Below are 27,306 nucleotides of genomic sequence, written 5' to 3' on the forward strand. Positions count from 1 at the left end.
GTCTGCACACGCAAGAAATTATAGAAACAAAGGGAAATAATTAGTAACATGGAGGTGCATCATATTGTGTCAATGACTTTTACAACTTTTATAGCGGTATTACTCTGACATTCAATGAGCCCGGGGCTATTTTCATTACTGTCTGCTGTCACAGGCTGAGGTATCAGCCCCTTCCACCTTGTTGAGACTTGTCGACTGGAGCTATGAGTCAAACACAGCTTATACATGAACTCTCCAGAACACATGCAGCATTATCCTTCAGCACCTAGACCGATACACTGCAGCAGACTCATTACAGGGTTTTTTTAAGGGGGGAGGGATTCTTTCTGAACTAATGATCTAAAAGGTAAGAAAAAGGATGGAAAGGTTTCATAAAATCTATTAAATGTATTAGCTGTGATAATTGATAACTAGTAACTACAATGATGGTAACAGTTTGTCATTGTAGTTTGTCATATCTTGTGAAAGATATGTAGCATCTATATCCTAGAAGTGTTAATAATGTGTTTTTACTTAGAAAATGGTTAATAACTATTGATAAGATCCACTTTATTGATTCATCTAGACACAATATGATGCATGAAAAACAAAAGGTATAATGCATTACAAAGTATACTTAGATACACATAATAACAAACATGGTGAGATGAGGAAGTTGCAGCATCTTGATAACACAATGAACTTGAGTGTAAAGTGGCTGTAGATAACAGCATGAAGTAGTTATTTCTCTCAGAGCAGAAAACTTGTGTGAAATAGAAGATTTGTAAAAAAGGATGTAAAACTCAACAGACATATAGCTCACAGAGCAGATGTGGAGAAACGTATACATGGTGCATGTATGAGTGCCGAGCAAATGTTTACTGTGAAACATAAGACCAATTACCAGTTAGAATTGCTTTCGATCTAAAAACTATCTTGAACAAGTCAACAAGTTAGCTCTGACAGAGGGGAGGCTTAGCCAAGGGTCAGTTATGGTACATTGTTTTTCTGCAGCTGATGATGGAAGTAGCAAAGGAGTGAATCATCCAGCTTCCTTCTCTTCCCTCTCAGTTGAGTGTTGCACATGATCAGAATGCTCAGGCACTTGTGAAAAATGGCTGCAGGTAAAGAGAAAGTTTATGAGCTGAAGTGCAAAGGAGCATTTAAATTATCCTGGAAACGAGTTTCGTTGAGGGGCCTTAGGGGATGTGGGTGACACTAACTATGTATTACACAGTTTGCCACAAGTTTGAACGCAAGACGCATAACAATGTGTTATTTTCAAAGGTACCAAGTTCATGGAAAACAATGCGGATGGCTATGACATCTTGTTTGCATGGGAAGAGTTTTATGATAACAGCTAATAAATACAACTTTGTTCAAGTGGGGTAAAACTTGACTTTGGTACATTTCTGACCCAGTTGCCTGACAATGGTAATATAATTTGGAAGCAGAAACAATGTATAGAGTGCGATCACCCTTCTCATGTTTTACTAATATAGGACAAAAAGGTCAACAAAATGTCGCCATATTCCATGTTAGGGTCTTTAAAGCAACACTATGTAATGTTTTTCTGAAAAGCAGCTAATGCAGCCACAAATTATGGGTTGATGCTAAATGCTAAAAATGTAGCGTACCAGTACCACAAGTGTAGGATTGTGATAACGTCTGAACTGTAACATCTACATATCATTAGCTACCTCAACATAAGCTACTGGTCATACCAGACCATGTAACGGGGCGTACCCACCAAACGCGATGAAACTTCATCGCGCGACAAGATTACATGTAAAGTCAATGCAAAGACGCGATTAGACGCTTCATCGCGCCGGGCGACGCGATGGACGCGATAGCGCGGCGCGATGGACGCGATGGACGCGAAAAATCGCTTCATCGCTTCATCGCGCCATCGCTTCATCGCGCCATCGCGCCATCGCTCGAGTTGAAATAATTGAACTTTTGCGGCGAATTCGCGTGAAGACGCGCCGCGACAGCCTATCAGCGTTGAGATCGTCACCGACGTGCTGACGTACGGACGTCCTGGTGTTCCCTCGCTTTTTGCCACAATATTTATATATTATATTATATTATATTATATATTGCCCATAATCAAAGTTGGGGGGCGCACGCACGCGCGCACACACACACACACACACACACACACACACACACACACACATACATACATATCAATCCCAGCTCTTTCACACACAGAGATCTTTTTTTTTGCGATTGTTTATCACTGGGGCTTATGGCCGGCTATGAAGCACCAGTTCTGGGCAGAGCAGCAGCTAAACCTCCCGGTCCTGTACCCTGGTTAGCAGGTCTTCAAACTGGGCAACAGTCAGCCTGAAGTACCGCTGGAACCGGCCGTCGTCCAGGCGCAGCTCCTGCAGGAGACGGTGGAACTCGCCGAGCTCACGCCGCCTCCGTAGGGTAGCATGCACCCAGAACCGACGTCGGCGCCTAGCCCGCAGACGAAGCTGGGAACTTCTCCAGAGTAGATACAGTGCAGCGATGGTGGTTATCTCAGCCATGATCGACGAGAGAATGAAATGGCGGAAGAAATGTTGTTGTTTGGGCGGGCTCGTCGCGCGACGCGATGCCGCGATGAGGCGTTTTTTGGCATATTGGACCGGCGTCAAAACTGGAGCGTCTAGCGCGACGCGATTTCATTTGTCGCGCGTTTCAATCGCGTTCATCGCGTTTGGTGGGTACGCACCGTAAGGCTGCAGCAGCAAAACCCTGGAAGGTGTTGAACTGAGAAATGTTGCCTGTTATTGCTTACAAATTTACCTTGGGGAATGTGTAAGTTCTTCTTTCAAAAGTTAAGTTAAAAAGTCGGTAGTAAAGATGCATCAACATGTTTATGATGCACAGCAACTTCACTTGGGGTTGAAGAGTCGTGTAAATATGTGAGACAAGCAAAAGTTCACCTTTCATTGTTGTATTGATGCAATCGAGCTAATCAGATTTCCAAAGCTCGTTTGTCTTTGTGACGTCTCTCACTTTCTACAAAGAAAAGTTCTATATAAACGTTGCGATCGCGGCATATTCTTGACTCTCCTTTCTGTGATTACGCCGGAATTTTCTGTGTAAAAAGGCTTGACTACACCAGTTTTCACATTTGCCTTTAACCCTTTCAGCTCACATCCCCGGTCATATTGTGCAACCTATTGAACAATTCTTTTTTTTTAATAGTTTCTGTACTGTCATTCTCCGGAATTTTCCATTACTGGGCCCTCCGAAAAGGCTTACCAGGAACCACACAATGTTATGACTCGTGTTTGTTTTTTATTTTCAAATTAAGGTACCACAGGTCATAAACCAACGGGCTGTGTGCTCCTGATGATGGTCGGGGTGAAATGGATCCCAGGTGCCATAAATAAAGTTTCTAATGGAGCTGCGCATGCGCACGTAACGTAATATACGAGCATTAAAGGAATCACTCGTTCCCATTTTAATTTATAATTTAAATAATAATTTTCCCTGAGTGAGCTTAAAGTCTCAACACCTCCCACTTGGCCGACTGATCAAAGATCCAAGGAGGGCACAATAAACATAATAGTCTTTAGAGTCTCTTAGAACAAATGTCAAACTAAAGTCCAGCCTTTGTAGGCATTCACGATTGAAACGCTCAAACAAAATGTACTAACTAAGGAGGTAGGCTCCATCACCTTTCCTCCTACTGAGTGTAGGTTTGCCCTTGAAGCACTCAGTTGCCTCCCAGGGTTACCCGCTAACTAATCAAAGAACACAGTCTTTGGGTACCCATGGTGAGGACTTATCTTACCTCCTCTTGGTAGTCAGCAGGAATCAAGACCACCAACCTCCGCACATCCCTTCGAATGACGATGGTCGTGGGCATGGCAGAGCCCTTTTTCCGGGCCCTGGGACCCATGGAAGCAGGGAGGCCCATGCAGGTTGTTATGTCCACATCCCAGACAACCCCCTTCTCATCTGGATACGTTGTAGCAACCCGGCCGAGCAGGAACTGCCCTCTTAGAGCATTCTGGTCTGCAATCCAGACTACATCTCCTGGCTTGACATTTCTCTCTGCTCGGTGCCACTTGTGACATATGAAGTTTGGTCCTGCCAGTTCACTCCATTTCATCCAGAACCTGTCGACTCCAGCCTGGACAGCCCTCAGTCTGCGCCAAAAGTGGGTTTCCATGTCGATTCCGTGTATGTCTCCTCCCTGTCCGGTGCGCCCCAGGATAAGGGAGTTGGGGGTTAAGTACTCCACTGAGTCCTCTTGCTCTTTTGCCCTAGCATCGATGGGTCGCTCATTAGTCAAGTTGGCTGCCGAGTAGAGAAGGGTCTGGAACTCCCCCCAGGTGTAGCAACCAGTTGTTCCGCCAAGACTGTTAAGAGCTCTTTTAATGAGCTTGACAGCTGCCTCTGCTGCTCCATTCCTGTGTGGCGAGTCCGCAGGATGAAAGTCCCATTTCTGGCAGCCTTGTCCTCAACTGATGCCTTCTGCAAACAGGTCAGGTGCTTGTGTAGCTCTTTCTGAGCGGGTCTGGCACCCAAGAAGTTTGTGCCTCTGTCCAACCATAACTTTTTTGGATGCCCCCTCAGAGCAGTGAACCGGGAGTAGGCCTGAAGAAAGCTCTCAGAAGACTGGTCGTCGACGAGATCAGCATGGACGGCTCTGGAAGCCATGCAGCAATACACGACTCCCCAGACCTTTTTCTTGGTTCTCTTCTTAACAGCGTCCCTTACTTCAAAAGGTCCGAAGAGGTCCAGTGTAGTATATTCAAATAGGTTCGCTCTACTGGTACGTTCCTGAGGAAGAGCGCTCATCACTTGCTGGAACAGCCGGGCTCTTTGCTTCTTGCAAGTGATGCACTTGTTGACCACCTTCTTCACTGTCCTCCAACCTTGCAGAACCCAGGCCTTCCTTCTAGTGTGCAGCAGTGTGGCAGCAACCCCGTCATGATTCGCTTCGTGAGCTTCCTTAGCAAGCAAGGCCCCCAGCCACGACTGGAATGGGATTAATGGTTCAGCTGTTCCGTCTTCATTCCAAGATTGGACTCTACCACCACAAAGTAACAGTCCATTGATGTCATCTTTGATCACTACAAGGCGGCTTAAGGTTGTATCCTGAAAGTTCACGCCGTCTTGGGCTGCAAGGGCTAGGTCTTGGAAGGCCGCCTTTCTCTCTTCTACAGACAGTCTGGGGCCCCTCACCTCCCACTTTGCTGAACTTGAGGCTTGGTAGCTCAGCCAGGTTTCTGCAGGTTTCAGGTTTCATCCTGCGTCTCCCAACAGAGATAGAGCACCACCCCGTAGGAAGCCTCACTCCCATCTGAAAACGTGACTCCCATTGGATGGCCTATGGCTCCAGTTGGTGTGAGGCTTCTTTCGAACTTGATTTGGGCAAGTCTCACATACTCTTCGAGGAGTCTTATGGAAGCCTCCCTTAGTTTTGGTGACAGTGGGTCATCCCAAGCATCACCCCTTTCTGCTTTGCGGGTGTGGCAAGACCGATGGGGTCATAGAATCCAGCGATTTGGCTCAGAAGCATCCGACGGGTCAATGGGTTTGGAGTTTTACCTCTGACTTCCTCTTCGTGCAAATCAACTCCTGTCCTCATCTTTCCTCACAAAGTTTGTCAGTCTCTGGTTCATAGCCAACTCCAAGTGCTTTGCTTTCCTCATTCCGCATCTGGTTGGGTAACACCAGAGTTTTGGGCACATTCACAGTTATTTTACTGGTATTGGCATCAGCTGTGGCTGCGGACCTCCCACTTTGGCCTGATAAGACCCAAGGTTTAAGGGAGAAGCCTCCAGCCTTTAAAATCTTTTCCACTCCTCTGGTGATTTTCTCCAGTATCTGCAAGTCATTGTGGGATGTCAAGATATCGTCCACATAACTATCTTCTACCAAAACTCGGCGCTCTTCAACCATAGCTTCAAACTGAGGCAGGTTGGCTGTTTCTCTCATAGCCACCTGGGCCATACAGCCAGCAGGTTTATCGCCGATGTTGACCCTGACGACAGCGAAGACTCCAATTACCTCCTCAGGGTTGTCTCTCCAGAGGAATCGATGGAGATGTACTTCTTTGTCTTCTAGGCAGACAGAGTTGTACATTTTTTTTCACATCGCCCAGGGCGGCGTACAACCCAGTCCTGAATCTCAGAAGCATGCCCCTTATCTGATTTAGGACGTCAGGACCCTTGTGCAGTAGGTAATTTAAACTTATCCCCATGAATTCTTGGCTACTGTTCCAGACAATTCTTACAGGGGTAGTGGTTGAGTGAGGATTAGGAGCAACCAAATGACAGATATACCACTTAGGTCCCTTCCAGCTGTCGATTTCCTCTTGGGTGAGTTTAACGGCAGTCCCTCTTGAGACCATATCATGGATCTGTTCTCTGTATGCAGCCTTCCATTCCAGCTCCCTCTCCAGTCGTTTTTCAGTGTTTAAAAGGGTCGCTTCCACTGCACGTCGATTGTCAAGCAACATTGCTGGGTCTACTTTCCACGGGTAAGCTGCGTCCCAGTGAGGGGATTCGCTGTGCTTGTCAGCTTGCACGTAGGTGAGACACTCTTCTATCTTGTGTAAGTCTCTTTCCTCTCCTAGAGTAATTTCCTTGCCTCCAGGGGGGCACCTACCGCATCTGCAGCCACCACATTGAGGATCACAGGCGGCGCCAACACTGTCCCACTTGAACCATTCAAGGACTTCTTTGTTGGTAGTTGCAGTGTTTCGGAGGTGGTCAGTTGCCTCTGCCTTTTCCATGGCTGATCCAGCCTCTTTAGCGAGGGTGGTAATTTCCTCCTCAGCGAACCTTGTCCAGAAGCTGATTAGGATGGTTTGTTCAATTTCATCAAACTTATGGTCACATTCTGCTGTTTTTTCGTCAATGTTCTCCGCCTTCTTCTTTACTTCATCGCTGTCCACTTCTCTCAAAGATTAATTTTGAAATCTAAAGTATAAAGAAGTCACAGTATTACATTTATTTTCATCTAAGAAATGTAATTATCAAACATGCATGCCTCTGCTCTGCCTTTAGTTATCAGTTACAGCTTCAGTCCATCTGTGAGATCAACAGTGGCTAATTTCACGAAATTGAACCAATTGGACCATTTTTTCCATGTATTTCACATGGAAGTATAGTCCATGTCTGCACCACGCTGTTTTTTTCTCAAACCAAAAGTTAGGTTTATGCAACAAAACCTCTTAGTGAGGTTTCGGAAAACCACTTTGGGTCAAACACTGGTCTTGTGGTTAAAAGTCCCGTGTTGTTGAAGCTCTGGCCATTGTACAGTCACATGAATTCATGTGTCTACCATAAAAAAGGATCTTAATTGACTTTCCTTTGGCATTTTGCTGAGAGGCTTGGGGGGAAAAATGAACAATTCCTGTCCCCGTACACAAAACCAATCGACTGCATTTGCTCACCATTTTATCAGCTGTAGTGAGACTGGGCTGGTGTTGAGGGCTGGAAAGAAGATTTGATGCTGCCCCCTCCAGCTGCGACTGAAACTTCATACCTGTTTCAGCCGACGTTCTGCCAGTGATCTGCCTTTGTACCGTCAGCCCTTTTTGTTAAAAGCACAGCCACATCCATCAAGTGAGTACAGAGCCACGCCCTTTCTATACAGCTTGAAAGCAATGGTATGTTGGACTCTGAAGAGCCCTTTCCACAGGAGACAAAGAAAAGAATAGGATACACAAAATCACATTATATGACTGAGGAACGAACTGTGTGTTAAAATACTAACGTGCGGTATAGTGACTTACAATATTTATACTCAGTATTTTCCTGGGGAATCCGTAGTAGCAAAAATAACGGTGTTTTGTTGTTTTGCAACAGCTAACGTTGGATGGACAATCCACTGACAGTTACATCAGTCAGCTCTGGTGGAGATGTCGAAGGAAGTAGCAGAGGTAAGATGCCTATAACTGGCTTTTTTGATTTATTGTATATTTTCCACAAATGCATTGTTTAAAAGGTTGGTTCATGTACAGTATATTTTAAATGATCTGTTTATTAGTTTTCTGCCTCCACCTCAATACAGTGGAGGCGAGTCAGCTTCCCAGAACACGCTGTACTTTTTTCAAATAATAACTAAAGTTCCAATGAAACCTGTTCCAGTGAACCAACCATCAGTATACTCAGATTTGTATTTCATCATTTATTACATATGTTTACAAATAAAAGAGGTGGTCGGAGTAACCAAAAACTTTACTCAAGAGTATTGTAACTTTAGAATAATATGACTCATGTAGAGTCATGCAAATAATTACTTGAGTAAGAGTAAGTACCACAGTACCACGCTGGAATTCACTGAGCTCCTGGGAGCGACCCATTCTTTCACAAATGTTTGTAGAAACAGTCTGCATGCCTAGGTGCTTGTTTTTAATACACCTGTGGCCATGGAAGTGATTGGAACACCTGATTTATATTATTTGGATGGCTGAGTGAATACACACACACATCTGTACACACAACTGTTCATAGAGGCAGATCACTGGTGTGATTGTGCATGTGCGTGGTTTCTGTTTCTATCTGGCATTGTCATGGCATGTGTGAACAGGTACACCCCCAGTGTTCCTGAACCGAGATGCATGTACGAACACTGAAAATCACTCGATGCGCCTGAAAGGTTAACCCACCAATTTAGTGGGAATGCATCAAAGGGGCTTAATCTACAAGGTTGAGTTGTTGTAGGCTGAAATGTCCACATGTTTAGGCAGATGGCACATGGCAGCACATGACATGTTATTTTTGGTAGTCTGTTATTCAAACAGTTTGAATGTGAGGCCAGGGATGTTTTGCCTCTTCTGATCTCAAATCACACGTTGTTGTTTCAGACATGGTCATCTCCTCTGTGTGATCAAACTGGGCATGGAGAATTTCTGTGCTGTCATGTGACAGCCTGGCTGTGTTTGATTGGTGAAATGGAGTCATGTGAGAGCCTATTTAGTCAGGATCATGGGTATTCAGGAGGTTTATCCATAGTGAGTACCAATACCGAGTATGCCAAGTTCGGACTTGTGGGCTCAGTAGTTCAGACTTGGAAAGTTCGACTCAGGAGTCCAGGCTCACTCCATCCATCCATCCGTCCATTGTCTACCACTTATCCTGTATTCAGGGTCGCGGGGGGGCTGGAGCCGATCCCAGCTGTCATTGGGCGAAGGCGGGGTACACCCTGGACAGGTCACCAGTCTATCACAGTCTATAACAGCAGGATGGTCATAGTGGTGGCCATTTTTATGTGTAGGTGTTAAGGTTTGAACGGAGACTGGACCCAAATGCACGACTCAGACGATAGGGGAAAAAAAATTATATTAGGCTATATAATTCATTAAACAATGAATGTCAAAATGTGCAACACAAGTGTAAGGGGGAGGGATGGTGCGATGTCCAGGGGTCCAGTGAAGGCACCAGTGTGAGTGCGAGTGTCTCTGGTGTGGCGTCTGCCACGTGGTAATGGCGGCTCTGCGGCACGGCACAGTGATGTCCGTCTCGGGCGTTCTCACAGGGTGGAGACACGAGAGCAGGAAACAGGCCGGCAGCTCCACAGGCAGGCAGGAATGGAGCAGCACCAGATCACAGGGCAAACACGATGATCTGAGACGAGGTTGAAGGAACACAGGAGAAGCATTAGCTTCACAAGCTAAACACAGAGCGAGAAGCGCAAACACCAAGGATCCAACATATGCTCTACCACAGGTGTGTCAAACTGATCCAGTAAAGGGCCGCTGTGGCTGCAGGTTTTCATTCCAACCAAGCAAGAACACACTTGACTCGACTTATTCACCTACCTGATTTGCCTTCACACCTTGATTGGTTGGATCAGGTGTGTTCTTGCTTGGTTGGAATAAAAACCTGCAGCCACAGCGGCCCTTTACTGGATCAGTTTGACACACCAGGGGCCTCATGTATCAATGTTGCGTACGCACAAAAACATGGCGTACGTAATTTTCCACACCAACGTTCAGATGTATCAAAAGTGAAATGAGCGTGGAAATGTGCGGTGTCCCACGGCAGCTTCATGGCTGGCGTACGCACGTTTCTACAGCTATTGTTCCTTTGGCGACACTCTGAGGTGATGCTGGGAAACTGTTAATTATGTGAAAACAATTAGTCCTCAGAGTAATGTGCACATCAGAGACACATTAATGGACAATTAACACACACGTGTTTGCAATCATATGGATGGATATAAAAGCATGCGCAAAGTGATGAAAAAATGGCATTAACAATGGCAGCCTTGGCCTTGTTAGAAGACATCGCAAACGGTAACATCAGACGTGAGAGGGTGTTTAGAGAACGGGAGGATTTATTAGCAAATGACGACAACTGGCTCATGAGTCGTTTTAGGTTGCCGAGGCAAGTGTTACTGGAGCTGTGCGCAGAGCTGCGGCCGGCCCTAGAAAGAAACAGAGCCAGGAGCCAGGGGGTTGTCCGTGCCCACACAGGTGCTGACCACTCTGGGGTTTCTGGCAACAGGAGCCTTCCAGAGGGAACTGGCCGACCGGTCAGGAGTGTGCCAGTCCACTCTGAGCCGAGCCATGCCAGCTGTGTGGGACGGGATCAGAATGTCATCCAGGTACATCAAATTCCCATACAATGCTGTTGAACAGGCCAACATTAAAGCGCAATTTGCAGCAAGAGCCGGTTTCCCTAATGTAATCGGAGCTATTGACTGCACACATGTTGCTATAAAAGCGCCATCACAGGATGAATTTGTTTTTGTCAACAGGAAACATTTTCATTCAATAAATGTTCAAATAATATGTGATGCACAAATGCAGCTCACCAACATCGTGGCAAGGTGGCCTGGTTCAACGCATGACTCGTTCATTCTTACTAATAGCATGGTTGGTAACAGGCTGGAGGCTGGCACGGTGCGCGATGGGTGGCTTCTCGGTGAGTAAATGTATCCGTTTAATTGCGCCCCGAATGTAAACCAGCACAATGCCCATTTGGGCACGTGCATTCAAATATGTGCATTTGTTTTTCCCTGGTGAAAATAGAGTGGCAGAGCTATCTAACAAGCCCTTTATTGTCTCCTTGTGTTCAGTATTTGTGTCGATAAACGCGTGCGTAAAGTTGGAAATGTCACACTGCAGTAGCCACGGCGCACTTCTGCAGTCATTAATATATATGATAATATAATATATAATATATTAATATCCTCCTGTCCCCCCGCCCGTTGCGGTCACGCTTCGGCGGTGGGCAGAAATCCTCCGCTTCACCTCCACTTTCACGTCGGACCATTTCTTTTTTATTTCAGGGAGTGTGCGCTGCTCCGACCCCACAGCGTTCACTGCCTCACACACACGCTCCCACTCACATTTCTTTTTTTTTGTGTTAATGCCTGATGAGAGGCTACACAATAATACTGGTCTTCGAGTCTCGACTTCGTTTAAGAGCGTTTCGAGCTCAGACTCGGTGAAGTTGCGCTTCTTCCCTTTTTCATTTTGTAGATCTGATGGTGCAGAGAGGGGAATCCCCGGTGCAGGCCCTATTTAAATGCATTTGCATATTTAAATGGAGGCGTGGACAGGGAGGAGTTTAGCACTTCCACATGTGCGCTTAATTCCACGTTGATTGGGATGTACAAAGGAAAAGTGCTTGGATCCATGCGTACGCACACTTTGATACATCTGATTTTTTTTGTGCGTACGACAGTTTCTGGATTCTAGCGTACGCAATGTTTCAGTAGGAAATCCACGCAATTCTTAGTACATGAGGCCCCTGCTCTACCACATTGAACTGACAGAACAATCTGGCAATAAGTAGGAGGGAATCCAGAGGCTTTATGGGGGGTTGATTGCTGATTGAGATCACCTGCTGCTGCCTATGGAGAATAGGCCACGCCCACATGCACCAAACATGGAACAGACAGGTGGAGGGAGACGGGAGGAAAATACAGGCAGGGATTGACAACACACACAAAAGGGAGAAGGAGGTGAGGATTAGCAGTTACGAGTAGCAGCTGTAGCAACGTTACAAAGCATAGAGAGCTGCAAAAAGTGCAACATTAAAGCAGCAGAATTAGCTTGCTAGCTAGGTAGCGGATAGCTGACTAGTTAGCCAGTTTGCCATTCTTTAAGGCTATAGCCTACTGGTTCCAGAAAATGAGATGAGCAGTGGGCTCCGTCTAACGGTCCCTCTTCATTCCATATTTAGAAGGACAAGCGAGCTAGCTACCTAGCTCACTATCTACCCAGTCAGACATTCGTCTCCCAATTGACATGACCAGTGAAAACAGTTGAATGTGCGTTCTACTCTGATTCTATTTCTGTGAGTTCACCCTCCCCAACCCTCATAACAACTACCAAACTGACATTGCAAAGCAAACTATAACTTATAGTATACATCAAATACATGCATATTGATGATTTTTATTATTTTGTGAAGTTAAAACTGCACTGATCAATATTTTTTAAGTCAGTGAAATGTGTAATCACTATTTATCCCTCACTTTATACACAGGTAAGCCCAAAATTCACATGCACATACAGGGCCTATCGAGTGCTGCAGGGAGGATTTATTTTTGGAGGGGGAAAAAAATTAGCATTGCCCTGGTTCCCTCCTCAAGCCAAAAAGCCAAGATACATTTGGTGGTCATTTGCTAAGATTGGTGAACAAAATGTGTAAGGAGCATTTAAACATTTGTTGGCCACAGAGCTAATTAACTGCAGCGATCCATAATCCAATCCCATTGGCTCGTTGTGGAGGGAACCAGCATTCAACTTCCTGTTATCACCCCTGCAGCACTCAATCCATGTCAGTGTTAGTTTAACAGCTTGTTTTTTTCTGCCCCCTAGTGGCCCGAAAAAAAAGCAATGAGTGCAACTTGAAAATCTGTTTTAGTACGCAAAGAATTACAGCAACACACTGTCATCATATTTGCCACACGAGGGAGCTAGAGGCTCGCCAACGTTACAGGTGTCAGCTTATCATTTTTATTTGACAAGAAAGATTTCCCTGGGCTGCACCAGCAGCAGCAACTTCTTCTATATGTGTGTGTCATAAATCGACTTTGTGGTGGTCATAAGGCAAGTTGAGGCAAAAAACAGCTGGAATAGGTATTCACCTTATAGGTCAAGTATGAACGTTGCCAGTGCAGTCTTGTAGCAGCAGTTAAACCATCATTAGCCCCCCTCTGCAGGCTTTAATGACATCTGCCTTTTAGAGATGAGATGAATGAAACATTCTTTTCACAAAGAATGTCCATCCACCCAGCATCTACCGCTTATCCTGTATTCAGGGTCGCGGGGATGCTGGAGCCGATCCCAGCTGTCATTGGGCGAAGGCAGGGTACACCCTGGAGAGGACGCCAGTCCATCACAGGGCCAAAATGTAGAGACAGACAACCATTCACACTCACATTCACACCTACGGGCAATTTAGAGTCATCAATTAACCTATCCCCATCCTGCATGTCTTTGGACTGTGGGAGGAAGCCGGAGAACCCGGAGAGAACCCATGCTTACAAGGGGAGAACATGCAAACTTCACACAGAAGCAACCCGGCCCGGGAATCAAATCTTGATCGACACTCTCTCTGTGAGGCGACAGTGCTACCCACTACACCACCGTCCAGCCCAACAAAGAATGTAATAATTTATCATTATCTTTCAGGTGATGTTTTTCTGAGCGCAGGAGGGTCAGCTGAGAGAGCTGCATCAGGAGGCCCAGTTCTGAACACATCCAGTAGCTCCTTTGGACCCGGAGCCGGAAAGCTCACCGGAGGTATCAGCACCTCTGCTCTGGGATCCTCCTCAGCTGGGGGGAGTTCAGCAACATCGGGGGGCTCAGAGTTTAGGGCTTCTGGAGGGGGGGCCTCTAGCATGTCCTCCGATGGCGACAGAGAAGGAAAAAGGGAAGGGGGTCTCAGTGCTGTGGCGGTTTCAAACTGTACGAAGACCAGCAACAGTTCAGGAGGATCTGGGGAAGTGAAGAGAGGATCGTCCTCTGCTGTCACTTTTTCGCCCTTCCCAAAAGAGGGGAAGAGCACGACCATGGCAGCAGCTCTTTCAGAAGTCTTTTACGGTTGGTTGGAGCCATCCATGCTGCTTCACAACATTAGGAGATGAGAAAATAACCTGAAGGCTAACATGATAACTGTTTTGTCAACACGTTTCAGAAAGTTCAAGCACAAACTCCTCTCCAGAGTACAACAGGAAGGAGTACGGTGAGTTTACTACCCTGGAATGCGCTCTGCACATGTTTTGCAACTGTCAATGACTTTGTTTTTTTGGTCTTTTAGGCTCTTCAATGGCAACTTCAGGTTCTGCCACCAGAGGTAGAGGTACGCCTGCTGCATAAACAATGCATATGAACAACTTTGAACTTTACTTTACACCATATTATTATAGCAGTAATGATATTCAATGAAATCTTTTGTTTAGAGAGTGAGATCAGAGCCAGGCTTCAGAGTGCTTCTCCTCCAGCAAGTTGTGAGTACGGTCATACAGCTCCACAAATCTGCAGCAATGTAATTATGAAATAGTTTGGAATGTTAATATTTATTGAGTATGTGTTTGAGCATACAACCAAAAGAATGGAGCATGTTCCCTTGGGCCTTTTGAGTCACACTGAATTAGAAGTAGATGGTCACTGGAGACAGAGTGGTCCTCCGTGTGATGTAAGCTCTGCTGTGCAGGGACCGAGCTGAATGATGTGAAGCGCCTGCTGAGAGGAAGCGGCTCCACCAGCACCAGTCCATCTCAGTCCCCCAAGAGCACGCTGCCTATCCCCAAGAAGGCCAGCGTGGAAACTAAGACCATGTCTGAGAGCTGCAGCACAGGTTCAACCAATCAGCTGTCATGTCTGCTATCATCATACACATGTGGATCCTAAACCTTATGGAACATCGATTGGACCAAAACGTTTTAAGGCCTTTCCGTGTGTTAAGTCTTTTTTTTTTTTACGTCTTAAGGCATTTGTCTGCTTTGTCTTAATTTTTTTATAACTTAAGGCTCTTGTACATGTTAAAGGTCCCATATTATGAATGAGGTTTTCTCTGGTCTCTACACCTATCCTCCCTGAGCCTGTCAACTCCCAGAATGAGGAAAACAAGCAACTCCTGCATGGTCTCTGCAACTAACTGCAACGCATTGCATTGCGGGTAGTTGCACAATCATGAGGGTATTCGTTTCATGTGGATTGTATGAGAGCACAAATGGTATCCTGTTGAATTTTAATTTGGTGTTCTGCAAGTCATTGCTTTCGATGTTAACTGGTTAAGATCCTTTCTGATGCTGGTCCTACCACCTCCCACATTGCTGCCAGTTAACATAAAGACGATATTCACAGTCTTTCAACCTGTCAACATGGTAAAACTCTATTTTCAAATACAATGCAGGAAGTAGCATCTGCTTCATTGGCAAAAAAGTTCTGACTTTTTTTTCCCAACCTGCCAACTACAATATGTGATAGTGCTGGTAAATTAGCTCAATGCCATATGTTTTGCCATAAGCTTTCCTCCTTTACCAATATTAAATAGGATGCTATGCTATCAAGTCACGACTAGCTAACAAGCTAAAAGGCTAAACAGAATGATGGATGGCTAGGAGATCTGTCAGAAACCTTTTGGAACAAACCAATAATATATAAAGGAAGGAGGTGTCCTTTTTGAGGTAATAGTTTTGCATCATTAAGACATCATAAATCTGAGGCACCAAAAATTTCAATTTCAAGCACAATTATTTGAAAAGTTTCTGGAGGCCATTCTTAAGGCAGAAATCCACCGACCCCACACAAATGGACTCTCCCAAATTCTAAATCACAGGTGCAAATAAGGCACATGATAGCTACTTATTCACTAGCAAACCTTTATGACCATAACCTATAGGCATATGTACAGTTCAACACCGCCCCTACGTGGAAGCCTCAAACTTTCCAAAAAAATGTACGTGTAAAAAGGGAATTTTCTATCATCTTAACACACAAATGCCTTGAGATGTTAGAAGAAAAAAATATATATATAGTTAAAGGTATTTTCTGTAGTCTTAAGATGAACAGATATGACTTATAAATGCGTATACAGAACTAGATGTTTTGGCCCCATCAGCTTTCCATAAAATGAGGCTCCCTGTACATACCAGAACATTGAGTAGTAATGTGCGATTGTTTATATTTTCTGCCCTGATTTTTTAATTGTTCTGTCTTCCCTGATAGAACACTATGGCAGCATTTGGTCCGGAGGTGTGAGTAGTAGCTACGGTTACAATACCAACCCCAACAACCTCTCCACTTCCTCCACCTTTTACCTGTCAGGTCAGTCATATGGGACAACCAATAAGTCAGAATAACTTTGGATCTAACAATTCTCAATTAGCTGTTGCATAGTCATACCTTTTCTCACAAAAAAAAGCATGTTTTTGTTCTTGGTCCATTTTAAAACTCAATAAAGTCAAACAGAGTCTATGTCATGGTGTTTGACATTCTGTATGTGACCACAGATAATGTAGTTGGATGATCTAGTGACTTGTATCCTCGCAATGTCTCGCTGGAGTAATGTTCCATGCTAGGTTTCTCCACTAAATACATGTGGCCACTAAATATCAGGCCACTTTCTACTGTATTGCACACACATCTCCAAAGTCTATTTGTTTAGCATTGACCATCTTTGGTGGTTCAACTTCCGACATTGTCATTGCCCTCCACCGCACTTCGGTTGCCAACACACTTACAGATGTTCATCACTGTTTACGAACTGTGCATTTTTTTAAAGAAAATCCTGCATAGTACACCTTCAAGTTTTTATTTTGTTACCAACGGTGATATGCACCAATCAGACTCTGCTCTGTTCTGTCATGTGCAGGAGCTCAGAACAACCGGACACTCAGCTCTCCCTCCATGAACAGTGGACTCTCTGCTAGCAGCTCTGGTGATTCTCTCCCTGCCATGTCACAGCACACTTGGGTTCTTCCTTCCTTCCCTGACAGTACATAACTACTTTGTGGTTGTCTCCGTCTCAGTGCCTGTGTACGGTGTTCAGAATAACCTGGCCAGTACCAGCCCTGCGGTCCTCTCGTCAACTGGAACCAACACACAAATAGGTGAAGCAGTGATGTTAAAGCGTAACTAAACCCCAGAGGTTTGTCTGAAGCGCCTCCAGTCTGGAAGTATCAACATGTGTATAGTCTTGCTCTTTGTCTGTAACCCGTGTAGCATTACAATCACAGCACGGGCCTTTTCTCTCTTTTCTGTGGACTTGAAATTAAACCGTTAGCATAACAAAACCTGTTGAATTAGTGTTATTGACACATTATCTGCTGATAGGCGTGTGTGGATGAAGAGCTGCGGGTCTTGGTCTACATTCCTTTAACATGTAGCCAGACTTAACCCTTTTTTAACTTAGCGTTCATGATGGCCCTTACAATTAACTTATGGTAGTCGATAGTGCTAATGCTAATCGCTCACGCTAATCACCAGTGCTAATTGCTAGCATGCATGTTATGTTAATGTTATGTTTGTGGTTAGGTAAGTGCTGTAATAATGTCTGTTATTGAAAATACAGTTTCAACTCTCATAAACTTTTGTGAATTTAAGTTTACATGCAAGGCTGGGATATGTGTATGCTAGCGATTAGCAATTAGCATATGCGATTTGAAAGGGTCAGGGCTACTCTTCACTGCAGAAACAGGAGATGTTGGTCTCCTTATACGTCACCTGGCTCCAGATCAGCCTGAGAGCACAATTTAATAGATGGGTTCTAACCAGTAGAGGGCAGTCACTATGCATCACTCAAATAACTTGCGACAAAGGCAGATTTCAGAGATGCCATGGCACTCAGGATGTGATGAGGAAACATAATAGTTAGTGCCCGTGTGTCCTATAAGCTTTACTAATCTACATATCTTTTAGGAATCATATACGTTACCTTCTAAAAGAGCATGTTTGTCTCCTCACAGTTTATGGTGTGCAGAAAAACATATCAGGCATTGGAATCAGCCCGACCACAGGTGAGTTGTTTGGTATTTGTGTTCAGAAAAGGACTGAAAGCACATTTGATTCACGAGTGTTGTCATTTGAAAAAAACTTTAGTTTAAAATGTGTTAATCACATAGACGTTATATTTATTCACAGTGAGAGCCAACAGTCCCACCATCGATGAGGCCTCAGGCAAAGACATTAAATTTGTGCTGATAGAGAAAGAAAATATTCCGGTTAAGAAGGAGACGGAGCGGCTGGTCATGACCAAAGACACAGGGAAGCAGTTCATGTCTGCTTCAAATGCCTCCGGTAATACAAAATACTTACAAGTACTTCTGCTTGTACTACTAACCCTGGTATATTATGAATAACCAGTGTTGTTGTACCTGGTGTGTCTCACAGCTTCCTACTCTGGGGACTCCCTTAAAAGAGAGAAACAGAGGTTATCATCCAACACAATGGACGGAGGAAGAGATGCCAAATGTAAATTCATATACAACAAATCTTACTGGCTTTGACATTCATCACATACATTATATTTCTTGTTCGGTCATCTAATTATTTGTTGTTTCTTTTTTTCTTTTTAAAGCTGAAACCCTAAATGTTGCCACAAAAGACAAAGCCACCTATGCAGGTACTTAAACGTGTCTCCTTTTACTGTAATCTGTTGTATGCTCAGGTTTACATTCAAATCCTGCCCGACAACCGCCAAAACCTATATTCTCAACAGAGGTGAAAAGATAACATGACTCCGGCTGCTCTGGGTCATTTTAAACTCGGATGTTAACCTTTCATAGGAATGAATGGGGTGCTGCCTCCAATGCCAGCCAAGAAATAGTCACAGGGACAGAACCACTCTGTAAAATCATCATTCCGAATCACCATTTCCTAATCGCCTCCTGGCCTTTAGCATTTGCATTTAGCATGCAGATATGAAAATGGTATCCATCAGAAATCATAAACTAGGCACAATAAGAGACCAAGCTCACAAATGTGCTGATGAATATAAACTTCCCTCATTTATTGTCAACACTTTAAATAGTACATAAGAGTTATTTTCATTCAAGACTCCTTTACTGAATCCAGGCTATTGGAGAAACAATTTAAACAGTACAGAAAAACGCGAAACTGTCTTTTTTATTTCTCAGAGATTCGTACAGATGAGTCAGGCTTCAGCTTCTGCTCCTGCTGCAGCTGGTGGAAGTGGCTGCTGGGCCTCCTGCTCAGCCTGCTCCTCCTCCTTGGCCTCCTCTTTGGACTAATTGCTTTGGGTAAGGCATGCATTCTCTTATTTATCTTTGTAAGGGCCACTGAAGGTGACATCATCTTCTCTCTGGCCTCACAGGTGAAGAGATCAAACGCCTCAAGAGCCGAGTTGATGCTCTCGAAGCCATCAGTGGCACAGCGTCAGCCATGTCCAGCCGCTTGTCAGCCTCCACTGGCATCAACATCATCGACCCGTTGGACTCGTCTTACGCTGGCAGGAGTTCTTCAGGGTCCACCTTAACCCGCTCTGACAATGGGATCAACCTGGGGGCCGCTGGGCTTGGCGGGGTTGGAGGGAGTGGACCAGGACAGGACAGTGCCACCCTGCAGAGAGCCGTTCAGCAGCTGGTTCGGGCTGAACTCCGCTCGGATGCTGTGAGAGGTGCATAAATATACATCAACCCTGATAAGCTCATGAGTTCCTCAGTGAAACAACTTCTTGGACATTCGACTTTGATTGATCCTCACTTGTTTCTCCTTCTAGATACACTTGCATATTCATTAAAAGGGGAGAGAGGAGATCCAGGACCAAAAGGCATGTGTGCACAAATCATAACATAATTCTGAAATTAATATTTTGTTGATATCCATCATAATGCTGGCTGTTTCTTTCAGGTGACCATGGGCTGCTAGGACAAAAAGGTGAGCAATTGTCCTGCATATGTATTCAAAGTGTAACAAACAGCAGCGTGTGATGTACAGTCAACTGTATAACAACTGTACATTGGTCTTTGGCAGGAGATGGTGGGTTTCCTGGTCTGCCAGGTGAGACTGAGAACAAATGTGTTGTAGCTTTTTCCTTCCTTTCTCTTCCATTGCTTCTCCTCTTATATATCTTATGTCGTTTAGGGCCCCATGGGCAGATGGGTCACCCGGGATTGGATGGACCAAGGGGACCAAAGGGAAGCGCAGGTAGTGTTAAACTAAACCTTTTTCTTAAGGAAACCAATGTATCTGGCTATTTGATCTATCCAGGTCCAAATCTTTTTGGTCCAAAGTATTTGAACTCGAGTCACCAACCGACACATATGAACAACTTAATACTTAAACAGAGAAAATACCTGTGCTGTGTTGTAATGCTATACTGGTTATGGAAATTGAGGTGACGATAGACTCTAGACTCTCCACACTCCCCCTGTACATGCTGATATTTAATTTCACGTTCTAGAGGAATTTTTTCAATTTCCTGGCTGAAGCAGGCGGCACCTCCAGTTCTGGAAACTTGCATTCTCTCTACTAGCTATCAGGGGGCGACTCCTCTGGTTGCAAAAAGAAGTCTGATAGTATAGAAGTCTATGAGAAAATCACCCTACTTCTCTTGTTGATGTATTATCTCAGTAAACATTATAAACATGAGTTTATGGTCTCAATCTTTAGTTTCAAGTCTTCTTCAATCCAGCATGATGTTCATTGAGTACGGTCTATTTAGAGTCCAACAGACCAGAAAGCAGGGGACGCTGGATAACAGCTTCACACCAGAAGCCAGATGGATCCAAATGACGATGGCCAAAATGCCAAACTCAAGTTTTCAAAACTGTAGTCCACAAACCAATGGGTGACATTACGATCACTATGGGCTTGAGCAACTTGAGCCAAATTTTGGGGTTCAGTTACTACTTAGTTTAAATCATCTTCTCTGCTCTTTGAGGACACTAGTAGTTAAAAAAAACATGGACTGAGTCCCTCATCCTTTGTGACCAGGTGAACTAGGTTCTGAGGGACCACCAGGCCAGAGGGGTAGGGATGGGCCGATGGGCCCCCGTGGAGAGTCTGGACCACCAGGTTTTGGAGACAAAGGAGACAAAGGTAGAGAATGTTTATTTCATGTCATCATGTTGAATCGGTCATCATGTTCAGTCTTTGAAAATAAAACCTGGTTTTGACAGGATCTCAAGGTGAGTCAGGACATGCAGGTCCTGCTGGTGCTGCTGGACCTGCAGGGCCGAAAGGTGACGTCAGAGGTCATTGTGAATTTATAGGCCAGATGGGATCAATTTGAACTTACTGTATAAATCACTCTCATTTTAAATCACTAATAAAAGTTACATAGTAACCTCACCATCTAGGCAGATCTTAAAATCAAAGGCCACTCTGCTTTCTTTGTTTGATTTAGGGGCCATGGGGGAGCAGGGTACATCAGGACGCCCTGGTAAAGACTCAGTTCCTGATGATTTTCAGATTTTTGTGATTTCCTATTGATTGGCAGTCATGTATGAATCTTTAAAGGGATAGTTCAGAATTTTGGACATAAGACCTATTTTCCAAGTGAGCCGGTGTGTTCGAGACGTCTGGAGACGTTTTCAAGACATTTCATTCAGTTCTTCTAGTTGCCGAGTTCGCTTATGCTATGGCTAGCGCAAGTCAATGGTTCTTAGCTAGACAGGCATTAAAAACAGTCTTGCCCACTCCACAGTGCACCCGAGGCAAATCAATTAAAACACTAGACTGTCGATGTACATATCTGTGTTGATAGAACAATATTTGAAACAAAACTAACCTTGCATCGCATGAATCATCCATTTTTTGAGGAACTAGTTTCTCAGCAGCAGCGGAACTTTACTTTCCTCGGTCGGACTCAAAACTCTAAGACGCGCCGCCCCAAATACTGCCCGTAAATAGGCAATCGAACCGGGCCAAACTGTCGGCACTTATACCCCCAAGGCTGTCTGAAAAGCCCTCGGAGCTCACTCAAACACCGGGCAGCCCACGGCCACGCAAACCCACAATTACGCACCGCGAACCCGGACCTCTGCTACGTCTGTAGACCCGTAAACCCTCGGACGCGTTGTGGGGGATTCCATCCTGGCACCACCAGTCTCCGTTTGTTCGGTCCCGGTTCTCAGCTCCAGCGGGGGCTATCTCGGTCTCCACAGTCGCTCGTTCACGTTCTGCCCTTTGAGCATCCCTTTCGCGAAATTCTTCCTCTGTATATTCAGGCTCGTACAGGTACGGTTGGGTTTGGGTGGAAAAAAACTCCTCATCAGAGTCTTCAAAAGTTTCAGTATATTCTCCAAAAGTGTCCATTTCTGTGAGATTGAAGAAACTAGCACTGCAGGCTACTCTGCGTTTGTAGCAATGACAGCAGGTAAACAAACTATTATAGAACCAGTAACTTATAATTGCTAGGTGATATCACTCCGCCGCTGCAATAGCCTACTAGGAAGTATGACACGCTGCTGCTGCTGCTGAGACATAAATCCTTAAAAATGCAAGGTTGGTTTTATTTCAAACATTCTATCAACACATATGTACATCGATAGTCTGCCGTTACAATGGATTTGCCTCGGGTGCACTGTGGAGTGGGCAAGACTGTTTTTAATGCCATGCTAGCTAAGAACGACTGACTTGCGCTAGCCATAGCACAAGCGAACTCGGCAACTAGAAGAACTGAATGAAATTTCTTGAAAACGTCTCCAGACGTCTCGAACACACCGGCTCACTTGGAAAATAGGTCTTATGTCCAAAATTATGAACTATCCCTTTAATCATGTGTGTGCAGGTTCTCCAGGTCCAAAGGGTTTCCAGGGTGAAGCAGGAGCACCGGGACCAAAAGGTGCATTTGAGGGTTGTAAAAATAATGCTAACTTTACTATATTTTTAAATCTTTTTAAGGTTAAAACCCACTTAATTGAAAATGGACATTGCAAAAACTGGAATTTAGGAACGTTGTAAAAATGTCATGCTCTTTGATAATATATAATATGTTAGTTGGAAAAATTTAATTATGATCAATGGACATTAAATGTAAAAGTAAAACATTAAAAGTATAGAATGACTCATAAACTAGGATTAAAAAGTCTTGTACAGAAAAAGATGTGTGACTAAAAACAATATTTAGAAATGGTTAAGTTACTATCTTTGCAGAATATTGTATTTGTTTATTGCAGTATTAATCAATGATATTATTTAAAGATATCATCATTATCAGTTCAGATTTTCCAAGAGTGTATCTGAAACGCTTAGTTGCTGTTAATGCAGGTGATCGAGGAACACCAGGGCTTTCAGGAACCAAAGGAGAACATGGGGAGAGGGGACCACGAGGACCCGCAGGTGTGTTCTCTATAGCGTACAACATGAAAAACATGCAGCTGAAATTAGTGTTTAAGATTATGTGACCGTGGCTTTATAGTCTAACATGAGCTTTTTACTTCTGGCAATTGCATTTGCACTTCAAAAATCATAAAACTTGTGTTCATTTCTGAAACTTGTCCTGCAGAACCAAATATGTAAGTGGCATAAACGTTTGTTTGCCACAGTGTTCATTTTTCTGCTGTAATCCAATGGAAACATCCCAATAGCATTTATGGATGAAGTCAGTGAGATGCTAACTGCCTGTTGGGTTACAAAAATACTAGGGCTGCACATCTCTCTGTGATAAACAATTCGATATGCATCTAGATACACAGATTACGATTTGATTCAAAAACGATATCCTTTTATTACAGACCAATTCAATTCAAAACGATTCCATACAGTGTAAGAACGATACGATACGATTCGATTCTACGGTTAATATTTGTTGTCGATATTTTATATAATGAAGAAGTCAATTCTATGAAAGTGACAGTACAATAGTTTCTTTTCAAATATGTAAAATACCACATATCCCCAAGCATTGTGGCTGTATGGCACTGGCAAAAAAAAAAAAAAAAATCACATGTCAGTGTATTCATTTTTAGACATGGACCAAAAAAAAGGCGTCCGCCTCTTGTGGCGCAAGTTGAGACACAAGCGATTGACATTCAAAGCCATCCGTCTCTCACGTGCAGTCATGGAGTGCCTGCGGTCACACGGCAGCGTCGCAGCCGCCTACCTGTGCTGCGCCCGCCTCTCCACCTCCACCTCCTCCATTTTCCTTGTTGTCCCTTGTTTATCACTCATACCAGCTAGGCAGCTACGGCGTTTCGCGGGCAGCTTCAGCTCTCGCGTTGTTTTGGTGTAATGCCGCCAAACACTTCAAAGTCTTGCGATACCTGATCCATGACTCTATCACCGATTCATCTAGGAATGAATTGATAATTCGTATTTCTCACTTGTTGAACCAAATATCCGGTTGCATCGGTTAATCGTTCACAACCCTAAAAAATACATAATCCCTGCAGCACTCTATAGTAAGCAGTTCCTCGCAATGCTAGCAGAGACTGGAAAACACAATACCTTAGGTATCAAAATCTTAACTTTAGGTAGGACCTCAAGGTGTGTGAGGTATAACCAAACTTTCTGTATTTCTGTAATTTATTCTATTAAATGTAAGTAAAGTAAATCATAAGAAACTATTCTGAATTTCATTTAAGCAGTCTGACAAATGTAAGTTGATCTTGAAGAAGTTCTTATAGGTTAAAAGAGTTTTAATTTGCATGGTTCTTGTTTTCATGGTTAAAGGTGAACCGGGACAACCTGGACCACAAGGCCCTGCTGGAGCAAAGGGATCTAAAGGAATTGCAGGTGAGGCGAGAGTTTTGAAAAGTAGTTTTTCTGCAGTGATGTGAATGTGTATGAATTCTGAATTCTATGAAATTTCGAAGCATTGCTAAAAAGACCAAAGACGTTAATGTACTGAATATTTTGATTTGATTGATCACTGATCTTTCTCAAATGCCCGAGATAGAAATGTCCCCGGGCTCAACATCCACTTCCCTTCCAGGATCCACAACAAGCCCATATCCTGATCGGGGATTTCATGCTGAATTTCCAAATATAATAGGAGCGATAGACTTCACACCGTCACACAATGTATTTAATAATGTCAACAGAAAGGGGTTTCATTCCATCAATGTACTAATAATAACTAATAATACACCTGCACTAAGGGAACTGAAAAGTTTATTCTCTGTGTTGGATGTTTTCTTACCATATATGGTTAATTGGGGCGTTTCTGAATGCAAATGAGCATGGTGTTTTAGAACAGGTGGGATTTATCAACGCTTGCCTGCACATGTTTGATAAAAACCAATTGTTTTTTGTACTTACGAACATTTTTTATTTCCATTCGGACAACATTTAGAACCTTTTCTACACCATGGGCTTTTTTATTTGAAAGGGTCTGCGTATCTGTGTGTGTGTGTGTCTGCGTGTGTGTGTGTGTGTGTGTTTGTGTGTGAGTGCGTGTTTGTATGTGCATGTGTGTGCGTGTATCTGTGTGTGTGTGTGTGTGTGTGTGAATCAACGTTTGCTATGGTGATAAGTGTAATGTAAATGTTAACACATGTGACTGACACATCAGTCAGACTGGTAACTCTTCTGCAAAACATACCCTACTTCTGCGAAGTATAAAACATTGAAGATTTGCTGTGTAGATGCCGAATAATATGACACTATTTTGTTGGGGATGCCAGAGAGAAAAATCTCACATTGTTTTTGAGGGAAAGATTGTGCTGTAATATGGAGTCGCCCTATTTGCAGGTGACACAGGTTCGATGGGACTTCCTGGTGTGAGAGGACCACCAGGACTTCCTGGAGATGCTGGTCCCCCAGGTAGGCTGCTGAGGGGGAAATGGTTCTATGAACGCATTATACGACAATATGTTTACATTTACATGTGATTAATGAAACAAGAAATGAAAGCCCCAAAACATTTTGTTTATCTCTCTAGTGACATTGTTCATTTGCTGCTGTTTTTGTTATTGGGGTTCAAGTAATAACTGTATGGGGGAAGTGTGGGATAAACTTCACACAGACATACAGTAAAATGATTTGGAGTCTGCAGCTTTGCTAGGAATGCTGCTAGCTTGCCTACTATGAAATTCAGCTGAGGCTGATGGGTAAGTCATTAGTTTGGGAGTCAAATAATCTCTAATGTTCTCTGGGGACCATGAACCCTGCACAAAATGCCATCAAAATCCATTCAAATATTATGAGATATTTAGCATTAATTCAAGTTAATGCAGTAAACTGTTCTTGCCAGTACTACTACTACTACTACTACTACTACTACTACTACTTAATCATCATAACACTATCAAACATAACACTGTCTTTCAGGATCACTTGGGAAAGTTGTTGTTCCTGGTAAGAACCGCAACAAAGCAAAACTACTAATTAGACATTTAAACCTTAAAGTCATGTCAAATGTTAATGCCTCGGATTTTTTGTTGCTAGTAGGCTCCAATACTGTGGGCATCCCTGGACCACCAGGGCCTGCTGGGCCTCCAGGTCCTGCTGGAACCCATGGTCTGTCTGGTCCAATCGGGCCCGCTGGTGTCCCGGGACCACCTGGTAAATCTCAACTCTTGACACAAGATAAGCATCTGGACGGGGTTGAACACTGATTGATGGGTATGAGGACCATTAATTGAACAGATTGTTTTTCTGGTATCATAATGTAGGACCTAAGGGTGAACAAGGAGACAAGGGAGAGCAAGGCCAACCTGGTGAGCCAGGTAGTGTCATGAGTTCAGGAACTACCACCGGCCCCAGAACAGACCGTGAGTACCTCTATAGTCTTACTCAGACTATAGAGGTCAGAGTAATCAGATCTGTTGATTAAGAGTAACAGTGTGGAAGAGAGTAATGCACACTCACACCTAAACCTTTTCTTTTAATTTCTAACAGGGTTTTCCTCAACTGCCAGACTGCCTGGACCACCAGGACCTCCAGGGCCTCCTGGAGCACCCGGTCTTCCTGGTATGTCAACAGCTATTTGTCAGATATTAAGGGCATTTTCAAACAGGTGTTTAGACCAGATTAACCACCATGCTGCTGCGATTCTTGTTTAGGTGAGACTAGACAGGGACCTCAAGGACGCAGAGGTCCTGCTGGAGAGCCAGGTAAACAATTATACAGCCTAAAGTATTATCAGGACGATAGAAGCAGATAATAAGTTGTATTTTGTTCTGTTGTCCTTACAGGCGTTGGCTTACCTGGACCTCAAGGAGAGAAAGGAGAGCCTGGCAGCTTTGTGCCAACCTCAGGTTGGTGGAAGACATGTTTTCTCATTGAAGACAACTAAACATATTCAACCTCCTATGACTTTGCTCTACATATTTCATGTGTTCCTTCCTGGTTTGTCTCAGAAACCTTTTTTGCTGGACCACCAGGACCCCCGGGCCCACAAGGTTCACCAGGTACATTTGAAATGTCAGGCTCTTTCAAATCACGTCATAGGACTGTATGTATAATGGATTCATATGTGCACAAATGTGCATTTT

General features: G+C 44.0%; 1 protein-coding gene across 5 annotated transcripts in view; it reads left to right on the forward strand.

Annotated features, from left to right (window-relative positions):
* Positions 1-232: 232 nt before the first annotated feature.
* LOC311010454 (uncharacterized protein) overlaps positions 233-27,306 on the forward strand; it is a 78,453-nt gene continuing 51,379 nt past the window's right edge. The window contains exons 1-35 of one of the 5 annotated variants that reach the window (XM_084004943.1): positions 258-346; positions 7,402-7,562; positions 7,806-7,879; positions 13,592-14,002; positions 14,097-14,144; positions 14,220-14,261; positions 14,362-14,409; positions 14,616-14,759; positions 16,133-16,231; positions 16,779-16,844; positions 16,936-17,016; positions 17,872-17,922; positions 18,047-18,202; positions 18,296-18,376; positions 18,483-18,527; positions 19,042-19,164; positions 19,239-19,541; positions 19,644-19,694; positions 19,775-19,801; positions 19,898-19,924; positions 20,009-20,071; positions 20,861-20,965; positions 21,046-21,108; positions 21,273-21,308; positions 22,659-22,712; positions 23,138-23,209; positions 24,542-24,604; positions 25,562-25,633; positions 26,141-26,167; positions 26,258-26,374; positions 26,485-26,583; positions 26,711-26,782; positions 26,875-26,925; positions 27,007-27,069; positions 27,172-27,222. In XM_084004943.1, the coding sequence (XP_083861069.1) occupies positions 7,816-7,879; positions 13,592-14,002; positions 14,097-14,144; positions 14,220-14,261; positions 14,362-14,409; positions 14,616-14,759; positions 16,133-16,231; positions 16,779-16,844; positions 16,936-17,016; positions 17,872-17,922; positions 18,047-18,202; positions 18,296-18,376; positions 18,483-18,527; positions 19,042-19,164; positions 19,239-19,541; positions 19,644-19,694; positions 19,775-19,801; positions 19,898-19,924; positions 20,009-20,071; positions 20,861-20,965; positions 21,046-21,108; positions 21,273-21,308; positions 22,659-22,712; positions 23,138-23,209; positions 24,542-24,604; positions 25,562-25,633; positions 26,141-26,167; positions 26,258-26,374; positions 26,485-26,583; positions 26,711-26,782; positions 26,875-26,925; positions 27,007-27,069; positions 27,172-27,222 (2,875 nt within the window). In that variant the 5' untranslated portion in view covers positions 258-346; positions 7,402-7,562; positions 7,806-7,815. Of the gene's footprint in view, positions 347-7,401; positions 7,563-7,805; positions 7,880-13,591; positions 14,003-14,096; positions 14,145-14,219; positions 14,262-14,361; positions 14,410-14,615; positions 14,760-16,132; positions 16,232-16,778; positions 16,845-16,935; positions 17,017-17,871; positions 17,923-18,046; positions 18,203-18,295; positions 18,377-18,482; positions 18,528-19,041; positions 19,165-19,238; positions 19,542-19,643; positions 19,695-19,774; positions 19,802-19,897; positions 19,925-20,008; positions 20,072-20,860; positions 20,975-21,045; positions 21,109-21,272; positions 21,309-22,658; positions 22,713-23,137; positions 23,210-24,541; positions 24,605-25,561; positions 25,634-26,140; positions 26,168-26,257; positions 26,375-26,484; positions 26,584-26,710; positions 26,783-26,874; positions 26,926-27,006; positions 27,070-27,171; positions 27,223-27,306 lie in introns of all 5 variants that reach the window. The other 4 variants (XM_084004945.1, XM_084004944.1, XM_084004946.1 and 1 more) reach the window with 4 other exon arrangements.

The sequence above is a fragment of the Eutrigla gurnardus genome (assembly GCF_963514095.1).
Source record: "Eutrigla gurnardus genome assembly, chromosome: 3".
In the NCBI taxonomy this organism is placed as follows: Eukaryota; Metazoa; Chordata; class Actinopteri; order Perciformes; family Triglidae; genus Eutrigla; species Eutrigla gurnardus.